The sequence below is a fragment of the Xenopus laevis genome, chromosome 7L (genome assembly GCF_017654675.1).
Source record: "Xenopus laevis strain J_2021 chromosome 7L, Xenopus_laevis_v10.1, whole genome shotgun sequence".
NCBI classification, from domain to species: Eukaryota; Metazoa; Chordata; class Amphibia; order Anura; family Pipidae; genus Xenopus; species Xenopus laevis.
Window position 1 is genome coordinate 40,897,142 of NC_054383.1, and position 19,103 is coordinate 40,916,244.

The following is a 19,103-nucleotide window of genomic DNA, read 5'->3' on the forward strand; positions in this document are numbered from 1 at the left end:
ATTTTTTCCCCCTGAAACTTAAAGCAGGGCCCATAAAGCAAATCTAAAGCCTAATTGAGTTCATTTTAATTTCTCTCCGATCACAGCGAATTACTCCGGTGATAAATCAGGGGGCCGCTTCACCCCCAGTAGAAGGCCTAATTTGCAGCTAATTACAAAACTGATTTCAACAGGAAGATCAATACGAAAAGGAATTGGAAATGACTAGGCTATAGCGTCCAGGCTTAGAGGTGGGGGGCGTGGATGGGAAAAATGGGCTAGAAGAGCAGAAAATCAGTTTTAATTTAATGTAATATTAATCAGGCAGAGTTTTCTCCCCTTTTCTTCTCGGTTTGCCCTGTTTATTATCCTTTTGAAAAGGCAGCTGCAGAGACCAGGGTCTGCTTTAGTGAAAACCATAATAAAAAGGCAATTACGAGATTGTTTCGGACAGGACACCCTTTCAGATGCAATGACTCTTTCCCTCCCACCCTTCTGTTAACCTTGTGCTGTGGCCCACTCCCCAATTTCATACCTGACTGCACAGGGAAAGGGAAAAAAGGGTGATGGGGGAGTGGTTCTTCCTTTGTATTAAATGTATTTAATGGAAGCCTTTATTCAAAATATCAAACTTCCATGCTTTAGAGGTATATAAGGGAGGTATATTATTCCTGTATATTTGTTATTTTTAAATCTTGGATATGCCTGTCCAGATTGTATTTAGGACTAGTTTATGCAAATAGATGTTTCTGTGATCTTCAATGTGCAATTTGGTTATACCACCACCCATTTTTACTGTGATTTACTTAGAAATGATACCCATTTTACCCAAATATCATCACTTTGATTGATTTTTGAAGTTTTTTTTTCAAATTTGCAACAGGCCTGATACTGTAAAGTCCATTTACCCAACATTATTTTAGAGTTCCATATTACTTGGGCAGTTAATGAGTACACCATGTTCCATGCCAACACCTGGTTTAGCAGGTCTGTATATCATATTAATATGATAATGTTACAATCATTTAGTGGGTGACTGCAATCTACGTTCGGACATCTTTCTTCCAGTATAATGTTTAGAAAGAAATTGAAATGATGGGATAAATGCTAAAGCATGGAATGGGCAATAATCTGAGTACACAGCTTACCAGCATCATCTTTCCTGTTAGGCCAGCGAATACTCCCTTCCAGCGCTTACTCCTGGTCTTGATGAAGTCAAGTCTAGCCTATCAGCATCCGGCAATGCAGACCTAGGAAGCAATGTGTCAGGACCCCAGTCCTACCCTGTAGTAACCGGTAAGCATTATAACTCTACTAACTGGAACTTGATCAATTCAGAGAAAATGTTGCTTTTAATATAATGCTTCGTTGGTGGTAACAGTAAATATTTGATGGAAAAAATACAACAAAGCAAAGAAAAACTAAATTGTTCAAATGAGATTAATTCTTTGGGTTTCAGCTGATGTGTCAGTTGTTCCCTTTGTTTTCTGAAAACAACTCACCCTATAAAAGCATTTTCTCATAGCATTAATAGCTTCATTACCAATGCATTAAAGCACATGTAAGTTTTCTCCAGGTCTAGTAATCCATTACAGCCATCTTGTATTATTATTTGCAATATCTGATTTAGCTTCGGTCGATTACTAGGCCTAGGAACTTTCTACATATTTTCAAATTCCCTCAAATCCAAAGAAGAAGTGTTTGTTGGGATAACTTAAATGTGTTCCCATAGGCCCCAGCCTGTTCTTAAAGACCATATCAGGTAATATTCATCGATAAGTAAATATTCAAAGGCAAACAGGAAATTATTTTTATAAATAATTATTAATTAGTGTGGGTTTGTGGTGCCATCCAGAGCTGCAATCTGTTACCTGGGTTCTCTTAGCGAGATAACAGAAGTTTCAGTGACCATTCAGTGATTAAAATATTTTGTTTAAAAATAATTTGGATTAAATTAGAATGATAGCTTTAAATACTGTAGTACTGGGACTGCTATTAGGACTATACTATATACTGTACTATATACTGTACTGTAGAACAATCAAGACTTGAGACTTTCATCTGTAAAAGGGATAGAAAACGACATTCTGAAAGAAGACCTCTGTGAGTTTTATTTACAATTGTTAGATGTTACTGCGGAAAGACTTCTTATTTGTCAGCATTGATAGAATGTTTATAAGTTGAAGGTTTTACAGGGGCTGTTTAAGCACAAGTTCAGTCATTGACTGCATCCACCTTGAATTTACTGCTGGAAAGAGAGAGAATGCTGTGTGCTTATGGGAGAAAGTAAGAGAGGTGTTATTAAAATTCACCTAATTATTCTGGAGACACTAAAGCAAATGTGCTGTTCACCGTGAAGGCAGAATGATTGAAAATTGTAGCACTGGGGATTGGAATGGTACTGAGGTTCTACGTGACTGGAGGAGTCTGTGTGCAGGGTACAAAAAGTGAAAACTACAACTGAGGACCCAGACAATGGCCTCCTGTGTTTTAAACTAAAGTGTTGTGGAAGGATTCAGAAATGCATATGCTAAGCATCATAGCAGTGTATTCTGGGAGATTATGTAGGATTTAAATTTTGTTTGATCAGCCAATTAATTCAAATTAAAATTTTATACAATGAGCTCAATTATTTAACTCCACTTAACATGTAAAAAATCCACCTGTATTTTGTAGGATTTCATCAAATACAGGACGTGGTTTGGGATTTGGCCAAATGTCAACTCTATTGGCAAGATCCATTGTGTTCAGCCAAACCGATCCATTCACTTAGGGGCTGATTTATCAAAGGTGGAGTTTTAGAGGTTTTTTTTACCTCGAATGAACTCGAATGACCTCGAAACTCAAATTGTATCTTATTAAAGAATATCACCGACTCGAAAACTCAAATCGAATTTGAATCAGATTCGACTAAATTAGAAACTCGAAATTCAAGAAGGCTATAAACATCTTCAAATGGGTCACTGGACCTCTGCCCTTGTTCCCAGGGTCAAGGTATTGTAAATCTCAAATTCGAATTCGAGTCTGTATTATTCCCAAGGTGTTTTGACCACAAATCCAACTCGAAAATTCATTCGAACCGTAATAAATCTTCCCCTAAATGTCATATGACTTTAGAGCACTATACTCTTGAAAGAAGCAAAGTGTGAAGGATATATTTGACCAAACCCAGCAATGATGAATGTGGTGCATGCCTAATATTTTGTTTAGGAGTTCAATTTTTAAAATTCTGAAATAAATGATTATGATTTGTGTTAAAATTAAATGTTCTTTCTATGTATGCCTCAACTTCCCAAGCAGTCTCAGGCATCATCATTCTTTTCTATTTAAATGATTGGAAAATGATTGGAAATCCCTAAACAGTTTTACCACTGACTTGTGTTGCTAGTCCATAATATTCATTACATTGCATTGCAGTCAGTCTTTTAGGACAGAAAGTCTTGTCTGCCAGCGACTGCTATGATAGTGGAGGTTCATTGCTTGACCTCAAATGCAAGAGGCAAAGGAAGATTGTACCACATAGTGATGGCAGTTTAGTGTTCCCTCACCCATTTTCAGCAGATCACAATAAAGTGTACAAGCATTATTAATTTCCTAAATAGATCTTCAACCAGAGACGGAACTAGGTGGGGGCGGGCCCTGGTGCGGGCCGTGCAGCTGGGCCCCGCCCCCCACCCTCTTCCGTGCGGCCCTGCAGCCGCTGCAGTGGGCGCGTAACTGCTGGGGGGCCCTGTGGGGGTGCGGGCCCTGGCCCAATTGCACCCCCTGCTCCCCCGGTAGTTACGCCACCAGAATTCCAAATTGACTCTAAAGGGTGCAGGCTAGTGATGGGAAAATTTGTCCCATTTCGATTTGCCAAAAAATTTACGAATTTCCCGCCAAACGCCATTTGAATTAAAGTCAATGGGCGTCTGTTGATTTACGCCGGCGGATTTTCGGAACAGTTTTGCGAATTTACATGCTGGAGGCGAAACGTGCAAATTTGCACCTGGCAAATAAATTCACCCATCACCAGTGCAGGCCTTTTATTGGCTAAAGCCTTACACCAAAACAAGGCAAATGCATCAGAAAATAAATTAGCAGATTTTCTATGAATAGAATGTTAGATAAAATAGACTTATTTGTGCTTAGCTTGGAGTTCCAATGTGGTGGAATTAGCTACAAGAAAAGTGCGTTGTATAGGCAATCAAATACAACAATAAAGCCATGCTGTCTACACATGTCAAGCTTCTCTTTTACTTCTTTTCAATGTCGTTGGAGACATCTCTGCTGGATTCATCTCAGTCCAAGAGTGGGAAAAGTTCATTGCAGACTCAGCTTGACACTCCCAGGTGGCACCTTAACACTAACATGTTCATCTGTATGCAGGATTTCAATCAGGCAGAGAATAGAACAGCAGAGACAGAGTCATTAACACTCAGCGCTGTTTACCAACAGTAATGAAGGTAAACAGTTTAAAGGACAGATTAAGGGAAGAGCTAAAGAAGAGAGGGGGGAATGATTTTCCTGCACTTAGGCCATGCTCCAATTTTTGGATTAATGGTGCTATTACCCAAAAAGGCTGCAAAATACAAATTTATTATTTTTTTTGCCAGCCATTAAACGCCTGCTGTCATTGATTTTGTTGATTTTGGTGTCCTTTTTGCATAATCTATAAAAGATGAATGATTCATGAGGTGATTACTATTGGAAAGGAAAGGCATCCCTGATAATTTTGTCAAGGTGAGATATGATTTTTTTTTTTAGTATTTAGTGGGTAATTTGTTGAAAGCAGAGCAGTCCAGTCATCTCATGCAATTAAGCAAGTTTGATTGTGTTTTATTTATATATAAATAAATAATTGCTTAATGTAACTATTAAATGGACATGGACAGAACAGTACTAGTAACAGATCAATTTGTGACCAATCACAGCCTTAGAATATTTTTCAAAAGTTATCAATATGCAATAGAAACTGCAATATCTGCATGTGAACCACACCTATCCATATAAAGCTACATTCATAAAGCTATGGGCATGCTGGGCTCCTAAGCTTCAACCAGGGTTCAATACAAGGTATGTTCATACATAAAAAACATTATGGTGCCTGTTGGTGGTTGAACCTTTTTAAAATTGTTGTTACCATCCTGTATAATTCATTTGTTGTAGGATTCATGGTCGTTTTAGCTCTTAGACTATAGGACAAAATGAACTATGACTATTGCAGTCTCAGAGACATTTTGCACACAACTTAATTTTTAAGTAAGTAGGAATTCGTATAGTTTACATAGTAACTTCCTTGTAAAAGTAAGATATGGAAGTGGTGTTTGCTTTGTGAAACCAAACAGCAGTGCATATTATAACAGTGTTCTAACAAATAACACAATTTGTGACATCCTACACAGGGGGTATGATGATGCATCTTGCATAACGACGCAGTTTGCATCATTTCTAATGACATGTCAGCATGTTCTTGCAATTGTATTAATTAAATAAAATGGAGTCTGAATGAGAATCTCCTGATTTGTTGCAAAATGTTTATTTTAGCAGTGATAATAGCGACCCAAGACCAATGTCAAGATTATAAGCTTTGAGGACAGAGACCACCTTGTTTTATAGATGGAGCTTTGGCTTGATGACTACTTAGTTTTTGACATTGCACAACACTTACTAATATATATATATATATATAGAGAGAGAGAGAGAGAGAGAGAGAGAGAGAGGTATATTGATAAAGGCCCCCCTCAATTTAATAAAAACATTTTTTAAAGAAAGTTCCTGGTGAGCATCAGCATTTTCCTATAATTTGTATTTTTTCTGATTTGTACCCAGGCATTTGTTTATATAAGTGTGTGCCTAAGCCATATATATATATATATATATATATATATATATATATATATATATATATATTGTATATACACTCACACTCTGCTTTTATTTGATGGGGGGTGGGTCACAAAATATATTGATTTATCAGTGAGTTATGAATATTTCCATATGAACAAGACACTGACAAATAACCAAATCTCACTAACGAAATCACAGGTAGCTTGGAGTTTCTCATATATATTGAACATTTCTTGGTCAACGGTTTGACTTGCGAACGTCATTGATGGCTAGGACAGAGATTTTGTTTTACCTTGTTTGCTACCAGCATAAGAGCAACAAGAAAAGTTTTTGTTTGTTTTAATTATATGTTGTATTTCATTTTTATCAGTTTATATCATAACTTGGATGAATTAAAAAAATTCATGAACTACTTTTGTTTTGGTTATATGTTTTTTATAATATGCAGAAAATACTATTAATAGAAATACTGTACTAATTAATACAACGCCTTGCATATGGTAGAGATATAATAGGAGTTATGGTTCTGCAACAACTGGGGTGCCAATGGCTTTCTGTTCCTGCAGAAGTATAAATGATTTCTCTGCCATAATCATCAATTTCAATCAATTACCTTACCAAAAAATAGCATGTAATTAAGTTATTATTTCACACATATATGCACAGTATCGAACTGGCCTACAGGGATACCAGGAAAACTCCCAATGAGACCAGGTGTCAGGGGGACTATTGCTTCTAACCATTTGGCCTATTTCATGGTCATTCCCTATTTCTGTATGGGAAGAATAGAGTATGGAAGAATAGAGTATATGTATGTAAAGAATGTAGAGAAAAAGAGACTAGGATAATAAAGAGGTTGAGTGAGGAGAGGAGTTATAATAGTTTGGAAAGTGGCCCTCAACCTAAGGTTTTCTGGTGGGCCCCTGGTATCCCAGTCCGACACTGTATATGCATCATAAATAGTCCTAAAAGCTGGCTTCTCTGTATACATTGTTCAGGTAAACTGTTATAGCGCAACACCATATAAACATTGGAAGAGTCTACTCTCTCAAACTACTGTCCTTGTTGAAGATCGGTACTTGTACTGCAACTCTGTATCTGTTGCTCAGTACAAATCCAGTCCATTGATTGTTCTAATGCTTTTAAAATTGGGGAAGTCTCAGTTGGAAGAGATAACATGCTCATGTTAATCAAATATAAAGAAAGGCAAAGGATTATGACTTTAGAGAATTTTAAAATAGGCAACAGCCTCTGGCCAGGTTCTGCAGAGTCTATGAAAAACAAGTCTAACTTGTTCTAACTTCTGGCCCTGTTCTAAATAAATGCATCAGGTGGAAGTTTATTTTTCCACCATTAAACTCTCATTTAACTCTTGCCAACTTTCCATCCCATTCTGTTAGTCTCTGGTGGGTTTTGTTATGTAATTGTCTATAGCTCGGCAGAGACAAAAAACATCATTATATCCCAGATTAGTTTTTACCTAATGGACTATAATTGTACTCTGGCAAGGCTCAGTCCAGTATTGTCCATAGGATTCATTAATGCCATTTTGCTCCAAACTATAAACTAATAGATACAAAACTAATACGAAACAAACTGATCTTGTCCTTATTAAAGGTTAAGTCAATTTAAAAATCATTTTCTTTAGTCATTTAAAACTCTATATTTTTTTCTATTTTATTGTTTTTTCATCATTCCATTTACATTTATACATTTTATTTTTTTTTTCTCTTTCTTTGTTCTACCCAACTGTTGTTTGTCTATCCTTTGTTCATCCATCCCCTTCCCCTCACAGAGAGTTTCGCCTCTCACCTCTATGTGAAGCAAGAGCCTCACGAAGCTTCCCTTACTCCCTTCACTCCCTCTTCATTGGCCAGCTCGGGGCTGGCTGACATCCAGCCTTTCCAGATGGCCCTCACGGTTGATGCGTCAACACCTACGTACAGCTCCTTCACCCACCATGGCCCCCATTATGGGCAGTTCGGCAGCCAGCCACTCATAGCAGGTACCAAATTTACCCTCATCCATAACTCATCTAAAACCCAAGAAAAGTTACAGTGTCTTTCTTTACTAGATTCCCTTGCAATTAAAAACAGGGCTCTCATAAATGTCAGCAACCAATTCCCTGTAGACTCAGTTAATTAGTTACTTATAAGCATTTTAAGAACTGATGAGGAACAAGTGGCATACTGTCTGTTCTACTCTGATTTCATCATATTAACAAAGTATATGACAATGCCTCATACATTGCTGCCAATACAGAGACCTTTTAATAACCAAGGGCAAAATACAAGGCTAGTAGTTTCAGTGCAAACATTGCATCCGTTCCTGAGGCTGAAACATATCCAGAAAGTTCAACCCTTCGAATATGTGAAAGAATGGAAGCTATTTGAAGCATATATAATATACCTGTTGGGCCTCATTAGTCTGTTTAACTCGCAACATGTGGAATTAAAAAATGTGTTGTTGAGTTGTAGTAGTTTACAGTGTAACGTATCTGCTTCATTGGCTCACTGGTTTAAAGCTGTAGAATTCAATCAAACTCATTTGCCATGCCCGTCTCTTAATTGTAATTCTGAACTTATGGGTGCTTACCTTTTTGGATATTAAAATATATCATGCATTATTTTTTTCATATTTTTTATGTGTTGACCATTTTCTTCTGCCTTAAAAATCATGGACCGTAGTCAAACGTTTATAATTTTTGGCATATGTGCTCTTTGCGTTGGAATATTCCAAATATTTTGGTGCATTTTTTATGTGTTGAGACTTTTACTGTGCATAGAATATTGTTAAACTATAGCTGTGGTGAAACTGAAGAATGCATTGTTTTTAACGCATTGGTCTTTTTAATTGCTCTATTAGGGTTACAGTTTGTACTCTTGGATTGCATCAAAGTCCTATATGCAAACACAGTTTTTTAAAACTTAGTTAGCCATTTTCCTAATTTCCCTCAAAAAAATGGAGTAATGAGGAACTTTGATGGAATTCCTTTCATCTTAAGCGGTACTACTCTGATTGGGAATGTGAAAGTTTTACCAATTAGAAAATTATTTTAAAATAATTTGTCGCTCATGCAACTTTAGGGACTAAAGCCTACCATACACAAAAGACAATCATTAATTCAGATCACCAAATGAGCACAATGAAAGCCTGATAGATATCTATATGATCCCTGATCAGATATTTATTAGGTGGTGATTGTTTTTGAGTCCATATATGAACAATAAGCTACCAGCTTAGTCAAAACAGACAGTCAGTGATGCCCTGTATAGGTATCCACATTGTAGTGAGTATACCCCAATGTGTCTAATTTTATAGTACAGGTATGGGATCAGTTACCCATTATCCAGAAAGCTCTGAATTATGGAATGCCTGTTTCCCATAGACTCTATTTTATCCAAATAATCCACATTTTTAAAAATGATTTCCTTTTTCTCTGTAATAATAAAACAGTACATTGTACTTGATCCAAACTAAGATATAATTAATCCTTATTGGATGTTGGGTTTATTTAATGGTTAAATGTTTTTCTAGTAGACTTAGGGGCAGATTTATCAAGGGTCGAATTTCGAAATACCAAAAACGAACGATTTTAGCGATCGATCGAAGGATATTTATTCGATGTGCAAAGACTTAGAAAATGATTGTAGAAGGTCCCCATAGGCTAACATAGCACTTCGGCAGGTTTAATTTGGCGTAGTATTGAAGTCAAAGTTTTTTTTAAAGAGACATTACTTCGATTATCGAATATTCAAACGATTTTTACTTCGAATCGAAGTCGAAGTAAATTCGAAGTCGTAGTATCCTATTCGATGGTCGAAGTATTCAAAAAAATTACTTCGAAATTCGAACTTTTTTAACTTTGAAAATTCACTCGAACCTTAGTAAGGTTCCCTTAAGGTATGAAGATCCAAATTATGGAAAGATCTGTTATCCGGAAACCCTAGGTCCCGAGCATTATGGATAACAGGTCCCATACCTGTATAAAGAAACTCCAGCTTTTGCACTCATACCATTCTCCAGTTTATTTATAAAACATATTGAAATAGTAAACCCCCTCCTCCTGGGGTTTTAAAAAAAGGACCTTAAAAAAAGGACCTAACATTTCCATAAATTCAATTTCAATATCTTCTGACAGCCAGTCTGGTTTCATCCTAACCAATTCAAATGGGAATCCCAGCTCTCTTCATATTGTTAAATAAACTAATCTTGAGTTGCTTTGCTTTTAGTAAATTTTATGTTCTCCGTTGTAAAGCTTTTGTGACTAAAATTCGATGAAAATCTGTATTTGGGTAAAAATCCTTTCTAGTCTTTTAGACCTTGAAAGAAAAAACAGGAAATAAAGCACAAGGATACATTACAGGGCTAATTACCTCTGTTTAGCCTTGGTGGAACTAACAGGCCTTCTGAAATGGCCAAATTTCTTAGAAGGAAAATCAGTAGCACTGATGTGTGTTCAATAGCAACTTCAGTCCCGTGACAATCAGTCATACCTGGATAAACAGAGGATATTCAATGCTGATTAAATTCATTTGGAAATTCAGTTTTCAGCTTCTGTCCGTTCCAGTTTTGAAAATTAAAATTGGATGTACTCATTGTTATTTACATCATGTCTGACAGAAGAAAGTCCATTTAGTTTGTTGTAAAGCAAATCTACATCAGATTAGCCAATTCACCCTTTCCTGTACAGATCTGGTGATTTGGGAAACTCTTGGAAACTACAGACTCCACCATGGAGGCCATGCACTTGCTACAGAGAAGTGTAGCTTCATGACTGTTGTGTGTTTTTTTAGTACTGAAATATCTCCGATTTGTTTGCCATGCAGATTGTTGCCTACCTACTAATGAAACATATGTAACTGCATGACTAGGCCAATCTTGGACTTTGCTTGAACTTTACTAGGGGTTATTTACTAAAATCCGAATTTATCTCATAATTAAAATAAAGAAAGCTAGATGAAACTCCAATGCCCGATTTTGCCTTATTTATATCACGATAAAATCAGGCTAAAACCCGAATTGCTATATTTTTGGGGTTTTTTCCCAAAAACCCAGAATTTATCGGATTATTGAGCTAAACACAGCACAGACCACAATGTATTTAAATTGGGAAAGGGATATCTCACATTGACTTATACATGACCTCAACAGGTCTGATATGGCGGATTTCTGGGTTCTGGAATTTTGCAGCATTGGGGTATAAAAATTCAAGGTTTTTATTTGCACTAAAAATTTTAGTTTTTGCACCAAAAAGCCCGACCAGATAAATTCGAGTTTTAGTAAATAACCCCCTAAATGTAAACAGATACTTACCGGTAACTGGGTATATAGACTGAACAATAACTTAGAATGGTATAGATGGCAGTATTCTAAGAACATTTGCAGCTCTCAGGCTTGGAATTTAATCTGCAATCTGGTTGCTAGGGTGTAATTGCCATGAGTAGAAACATAACCAATACAACATAAGAATAACAATAAAACTTAAGTCTCATCATCAAGTTGTTTTTATTACAGCAGTCCAAAAACACAACATTTTCAGTTGCAGGTTGAATAGAAGCAAAATAGGAAAGATAATAATAAAATTAGAAAGTTACTTGGAATAGATCCATTTGTAACATGCTAAAGTTAATGTATATATGCTGAGATTTGGCAATACACATGGAGAGCCAAACTGGCCGACCATATTGGCTTATGCTTACTCAACTTTAAATGCTGATATTATTAAAGGACTTAATTTTAATTCATATGAAATGACATGCACCTTAACTAAATCAGTAATCTGTTTTGATTTATAGGGCGAGATATGTCAAGCACAACTCTTCCAGGTTATCCACCTCATGTACCTCCAACAGGACAAGGCAGCTACCCTACATCAACTCTTGCTGGAATGGTACCTGGTAAGTTACTGCTGCTCTGTACAATACTGAGTATTTGTAGTGACATTAGATAAGAAGAGTTTGTTGATAAATGTGTATTTGCAGTTACAATGTATTCTGAGCATTCCTAGACATCACAGCTATACAGTTTAGGACCCCTGGTGATATTTGCAATGTACTGCAAAAATTAAGATTCTTTGAGAATAAAACTCCATATGAGTTAAAGGGGTTGGGGATATGGCACTGTAGCCGTGAGAAATTAGGGATGCTCCTGGGAAAAAAACTGTTGGTCAGATTTGATTCGTAAAGATAACAATTGTTTCATATTGTGACCAATTCATGCACAAAAATAATGTCACACACACACAGATATCAGGCCCCTACACACTACTGCATCACAACATGCACTCTCCTTCTCTGTCTACTTCTTGTTCCTGTGTGTCTCTTATACACTTTTGTTTCTCTTACTAACCCATCTCTACATTACACTCTGCCTGACTATATGTACATCTTTTTCTGTTCATCCTATCCACATCTGCCTGACTATATGTACATCTTTTATGTTCATCCTATCCACATCTGCCTGACTATATATGCATCTTTTTTTGTTCATCCTATCCACATCTGCCTGACTATATGTACATCCTTTTTTGTTCATCCTATCCACATTCGCCTGACTATATGTACATCTTTTTTTGTTCATCCTATCCACATCTGCATATTTTCTTATTCCTGTGTCCTCTTTCTTCTCCACTGCTCCCTGTCCTTTCATTTCTCTTTCTTGCCCTTCAGTCTTTCTATAGAAGCATACAAACATGCAGACACCTTGTAGCTCTTTGATAATATGCCAGCACTAGTTATTAAGCTTGGAGCTTGAAACACATAGAATGCAGCACTCCACAGGTCACTTACATGAAAGAGGCATCTCATTATCACTCCATTGACAGGCACCAACGTTTCGGTCCACCATTCGGTCCAACCTGTGGAGTGCTGCTCATGTCTTTCCAGCTCTAAACCATGTCTGTTTCACTGCAGGACTGGGAGTGGTGAGTCTTGCACCTTGTGCATATCTTTTTTTCATTTATTTTTCTGTCATTCAAATCCAGATATTATGTAATGAATATGACTGCTTTAATAAAATATATAAATAGCTTTGCTAATGTAACATGCTAAATCAGAACATTTTTAACTTTTCACAAAATTGTAAAAATAACAAAAGTCTTAGTGGGGCAAAATGCTAGTCTTTAAGCTCCTAAAGCTGGGTTTGTGACCTATTACATTAGTATGCTGTGCTGTAAGTCTTTCAAGTTATGTTGCAGAAGTTGGGCACTACTGACTTAATATAATGCTCTGTGCCTAAAATTCTAGTAGCATTGTTATATATTTACCCCCAGAAACATAACATAAGTAAGGCTCACTGCTCCATTAGATGACATTGCATAAAGATGTTAAACAGATCTATATTTTTCGGCCCTTACACTTTACTCCCTAATACATGTAAGGATTTGCTGAGGCAATATGTTAAAGTAAAAAAGGGAGACCAAATGTGCACAGTGAACTGTATGAAGGGGCTCGCAGCCGGGTGAGCGGATAGGGGAGTGCGTAAATAAAATTCAATGCTGATGAGGAAATTACACTTGTTTCATTAGCGATCAAGCAAAGAGATAGCTCAGTTCCTCTTGGTCACAGTTGAGCTCAAAAGCTCATTATCCTCCTGCATGCTTGCTTTCACTTCTCGTCAATAAACGCTTTCCAATGTCCGCTGTTTTATTTTGCACCCTTTCGCCGCAACCCTATAAACACATGTAACAGGCACCGCTATGTGCATTGGATCAAGTGTTCTTATATCATCCATTACAAATATGTGCTATTTAGAGAAAGTTTAATTAGATTGGATTCTTGTACTACAGAATGCGTATTAAGGATTGGGATTTCCCCTGGTTTTAAAATATACAAGCCAGAGTATCTGGATGCCCCTCAGACTTATTATAGAGAACTAATTATGATGTAGTTTGGAGAGCAGCATACTGAGGTTTGTGCTAAGGGCACATGGACATATGTGATTGGTCCTATTTTTCAAACTACTGCTTCATAGTCCTGTATAATCAGTTTTACCCAAATCTGTCTAGACATACCCCGATGAGAGAACACCTCCAGACACAATTTCAGTTTTAATATATTATTTAACTGTAATAACATGTACAGGTAGTAATGCCCATAAAACACTGTATGAATAGATTGTTATATAACATTTGTTTTACACTTAAGCTTTTCTTTTTATCTCCTATATTGGCTTTCTAGGGAGTGAATTTTCAGGAAATCCTTACAGCCACCCACAATATACAACCTACAATGAAGCCTGGAGGTTCAGCAACCCAGCACTATTAAGTGAGTATTGATAAGTCCATCCCAAATGTCATGTGGCCAGATTATTTTTAACATACCCCAGTGGTAGATACAGTTTGTTTGGTGTCAAAAAACTGTATTTCAGTATAGCATTAAGCTTTCCTACTGCTTTCTTATCCGTTATATGCTTGTTGGAGAAGGCAAAATCAGTTTGTGTTTCTTGTATGTCTTGTCTAGTTAATGTTCTTCTTGCATAAGAAATAAGCTTATAATATTAGAAACATTAAACATCTTGCTCTCCAGTATTTGCAAATGTTAACTCTGTTCCATTTACTGAAAGGTGAGGATAGTATATGTGGTTACCAAAAGCCGCATGTTAATAAGTTTGATTAAAATAGTCTGAATGGGGATGATTTGTTAAGAATAGATAAGGAGTATCTTTCCAGCCTATTTGGCCAATAAAGATTACAAAAATTAAGTTAATTCTATATATTAAAGATAAAAATAAACTTTTACTTCTTCAAAGAGCAACATTAACAGCAGTGTATTCAATATTCTGCACATAGTCAATGTCAATGTAAACTTATCTGTGTGCTTTGCTCTCATTCCCTAGCAAAACCCATATTTATCTGCTGAACTGTCCACAAAATATCAGACTCCCAAGTGGAAGTGTGTACTTCACATCAGATACATAGGCAGATAGATATTTGTAAACTGACCATGAAAAAAGAGGGATGCTGGGTTAAACCAGAAACAATACAGGGCAATAATAGTAATGTTGCATTACTGTACACAGGGTTGATATACAATGCCGTGTTAAGATACTTATTCCCAAACTGAAGTTTGAGTCATTTATTACAGTTGTGTTTTATGTTCACTTTTTGTCCTTTCAACCAGTCCATTCTTCTCCTGTGTTAACTTTCAGGTTCCCCTTATTATTATAGTGCCACATCCAGGGGCTCCGCACCTCCCACTGCTGCCACTGCCTATGACCGCCACTAGTTACCATGGAAACCACATGAAACTACAGGGCGACAACATAGGCCTCCATATTGTACCTGTCTGAACTACATCAACTATGCCATCGGAAGAAGAGTGGCCTACTCTGCTTTCCCTACTGACGTTTCTCAGCTGTAATAAGCTGCTCTTACCTCTGCTGCAAGCCTCTTTGTTGTTATTGTGCACGGTAGCTAGATGAACATCAAGCCAAGTCATCTGATTTCAGAACTTATTTCCAAAAAGGCCCACTATTTAAGTTATGCAGTGGATTGTAGTAGGAAACCACAGAACTCATGTCTTCTCCCTCAAAAAAAGGAATGCGGAATATGAATACCTTTTCTAAGACAAACATGCGTGCTACAATAAAGAGAGAAAAACTTTTTATGGGCAGCAAATTCAAACTGGAATGGGGAAAAACAGCTATATATATATATATAGCGTGTTCCTCAAATGGTGCAAGTAAATGAGTTTTTACAGAATAATTATGGAACATTTAGCAGTTGGAGGATGGGAAGCTAAAAAAATAGATGTCTTCAATGATGACTCTCGGGAAAACTGCCCACTTTACTTGGACGGGATGCCTCTCTCATATTCTCTCTCCCCATTGAGCTGGCATGTCATGATATTCCACAACGACGCAGTTCCAGTCAAAGCAACAATCAACTCAGAGAAGAAGACAGAAGGACATATTAAAGTCAATCGAATAAACAGAAAAAAAAAGAAATAATTAAAATATATGAATATATATAAATATATATATATATAAATATACTCTGTTTTTATGCTTTATCATGAAGGTCTGAAAAAAACAATACAATAGACAATTTTTTTTAAAAAAAACAGCAAACAAAAAATAATTATAAAAATTGGAAGAAAAAAAAGAAAGAACTGCAGAGGAGCATCAAAAGGAAAAAAGGCAATTTTTGAAATATAGCCCATATTGTCCTTTTTTTTTTTTTTGCACTAGTGTACCATAGTCTCATTTAACAGGACAGTGCTGTGTCCCTGCATCAACTCATTGTGAATATATGGCATTTTAATGAAAAGGAGAAGCAAACTGAAATGCATTTCTTAAATGTAATATTTTATTGATTTTTTTAATGGCACTTAACAAGGCCGGGATTTCAGGTTTACAAAAAGTTTGCCTTTACAATATTCTAAATGTAAATTATTAGAGTAGACAATTCCAAAATGTTGCCACTTCAACTCATAGAATTAGCCAATCCCATTGCAAGCTTAGACCTCTGTTCAAAATGTGTCATTATTAAAACATTGCATGGCAGAAATTCATTGCTGTCCCAGGGTTCATGTTACAACTGTTACACGGTAAACTATTGATTTGGTGCTGAGATCATACTGATGCCTTTGTACTACTGCTGTGTGTGTGCTACACTGACTTTGCATTGTCAAAGGAAATATCCAAAAAACGAACAGGGTGACCAAACCAGTCTAAGAGTTGGAGCAAATAATATGATGTTTTTATTTGAATTCATGTAAATCTGCACTTACAAATACATATAGGAAGGTTAATAGAACTTCAATGTTACTACACAAAATACAGTATATGGATTGCAAGGTAAAGCCTTCATTGCTAGAGGCCCACAGTCCTTTGCTCTGAGACTACGTTCCCTTCCAGCAAAAGATGATAAAGTGGGAGATCCATGAAGGTAGCTTAAAAATATATTGATTGGAAGTAACTGAGTAGATGCTGCCCCATCAACAATCTCTTTTTTACTGGTCTACATCATTTTGAATAATTAAAGCAGACATTTGATTGGGTGCTATTGGTTGGTAGACAGATCCATCTATTTCAATGAGGCATATCTATCAATAGATACAGTGGGGTCATTCCAAAGTGGCCAGTACAGTGCAGTGATGTCATTCTAGAGCAAGGCAAAGTGACATCAATCTTCCACCATAAAAAGTGACTTCAAGCCTAAACGTCTTAAATTAAACAGTAGTCAGATGATCAACACAGAGCTACAGAAACTGAATGATATATATGGGATGCAGGTCATTTGACAGAAGGCATTGTAACTGCATTCCCTTGCAAACTGGGGTATTCATAACCAGGCAGAGGCAGTGGAAGTGGTTTACCCATTGTACACATTCTAATACTGATTTCCACAGTTATGCCACTAAATGATGAGTCTAGAATTTAGTTCCTCATATGCCTGTATCACTGTGAAGTTATCTGAGGAATAAACAACCACTGGTCCTCCAGCCCTGCTGGTAGGGGTATGGGGGAAATTATGATTGCCCAAACACTGGATATTAAATGGGTGACTATGAAGACTGGATTATTTGATTGACCTCTAGGAAGGATATTTTGAAATGTCAAGGTGGGGATTTGTAGGATGGGTGCTGCTGATGATTTGTTGGCCTCTCTATTCCCTGAGCTGCATTTTCCTGATAGAACAAACATATTTCATATTTGACTACATATCATCTTTGCATCTATGCTAAAATAGAAAAATTGCACCACTGGGGTTTCAGCTAGTGGTTAGATATGATCATTTGTGGTCAGCTCTGAAAGAAAAGTCTAATGAAACTATTAAATGTTCTGTAGAAGAATATTTACTGTCATCCATGTTTTAACTTGAGCCTCTGGCACAGACATTATAGTTTTGAAGAAAGAAACCCAATCTCACATAATATGGTCAAAAATGATATGTCAGTATGTGATATCATGTGTTTGGCAGAACAAATAATTGACTAACCGTTTTTTACTCACCAGGATTGCTCTTGTTTTCCTTCAGCAGCCATCACGGATGCTTCTACTCTCTTGTTTCCATTATACCCATTTGATTTTGGATTAACATGGAGGTCATCCATCATATACGCTAATATCTCAATAAAACAATCTCTGCCCTATTAGGTTATTCATTTACTGCTTGCAAATATTTTCATTTTAGTTCTACCTTTTGAAGGACATATTTTATAGCCTCACTCTAGAACAAGTCTCACCTCCCAGGTTGAAGCTTTCAAAATACCCTAGAGCTGAAGGATTACGTGATTTCTAATACACTTACAGCAGGAAGGCCACAAACAATGCATTGTAACCCCTACAATCCCACCAATATATACCCTTCATCTTCTAATGACATGATAATGTAAGACATGCTAATACAGTGCAAAAGGAATATATGGCTGAACTGTTTGCTGTCATAAGAATCTACTTGTTACTATTATCCCACAATGAGCCGAAATGGTGTTTCCTTACATGGGTCCTTACAGGAAAATACAGCAATTATTTAATGATGTGTGTTTTGGACAACCTTACGAAACAATCATTGCTTTGTAGAGAGATGTGTGTAATATGAAGGAGATTTCTCTTGTATATAGGTTCAACTGCATTTCATACACATGATATTAAATTAAGCTTTCTTTATGTAAAATAAACAAAAAACAAAAGTGAAACCAAGTTGTCTGTATGTTGCAAACGGAGAAAAAGATAATTATGTTTTAAATAAAGCACAGCATGAACATAAGTAATTCGCCAAAATCTATGGGGGTTTGCAAATAACCTTATACTTTTATTTTGTCTTTTATTTTTAGATGGTGAAAGGTTTTAAAGGATTAAAGGACTATGCAAACCACACTCTCCTGTTGCTAATACCTCTATACCTGTATATTTTTTCAGTCAATACATTGCAAAAACCGATCAATTATTTTTCTATCAGAAAAAAACATATATTTACATTGATGTCATCAAATAAAGATACATACCACAAATTTTGGGAAATTTAGGGCAAAGAGAAACTACAAGCAGCGGATACACTTCCCAGCCATGAGAATTAGCCTCTTTGCTTCACTGCTGGCAAGTGTATCCGCTGCTTGTAGTTTCTCTTTGCCCTGATTTCACAAAATGTGTCATATCTGTAATATTGTACATTTTCGTTACTCTGTGGGGAGTATTTTTGGGTCATTTGCACCTCTTAGCCATGTGACTCTAAATTTTGGAGTGCCCTCCCTTGATCTATATTCTTATAGATATCAATGGGATCTGTTGTACAGATATTGCCATCAATATGGATATATGCTAAAGTGATCAATTTTCAAAACTAGACG

At 36.4% G+C, this 19,103-nt stretch overlaps 1 protein-coding gene across 14 annotated transcripts in view; it reads left to right on the forward strand.

Moving 5' to 3' along the window:
- The window catches only part of pax2.L (paired box 2 L homeolog), a 62,529-nt gene extending 43,896 nt beyond the window's left edge, over nucleotides 1–18,633 (forward strand). For 4 of the 14 annotated variants that reach the window (XM_018224279.2, XM_018224275.2, XM_018224276.2 and 1 more), the window contains 6 exons: nucleotides 1,149–1,275; nucleotides 7,604–7,813; nucleotides 11,607–11,708; nucleotides 12,635–12,733; nucleotides 13,989–14,075; nucleotides 14,978–18,633. In XM_018224279.2, coding sequence (XP_018079768.1) covers nucleotides 1,149–1,275; nucleotides 7,604–7,813; nucleotides 11,607–11,708; nucleotides 12,635–12,733; nucleotides 13,989–14,075; nucleotides 14,978–15,099 — 747 coding nt within the window. In that variant the 3' untranslated portion in view covers nucleotides 15,100–18,633. 14 annotated transcript variants of the gene reach the window in all.
- Nucleotides 18,634–19,103: the final 470 nt, after the last annotated feature.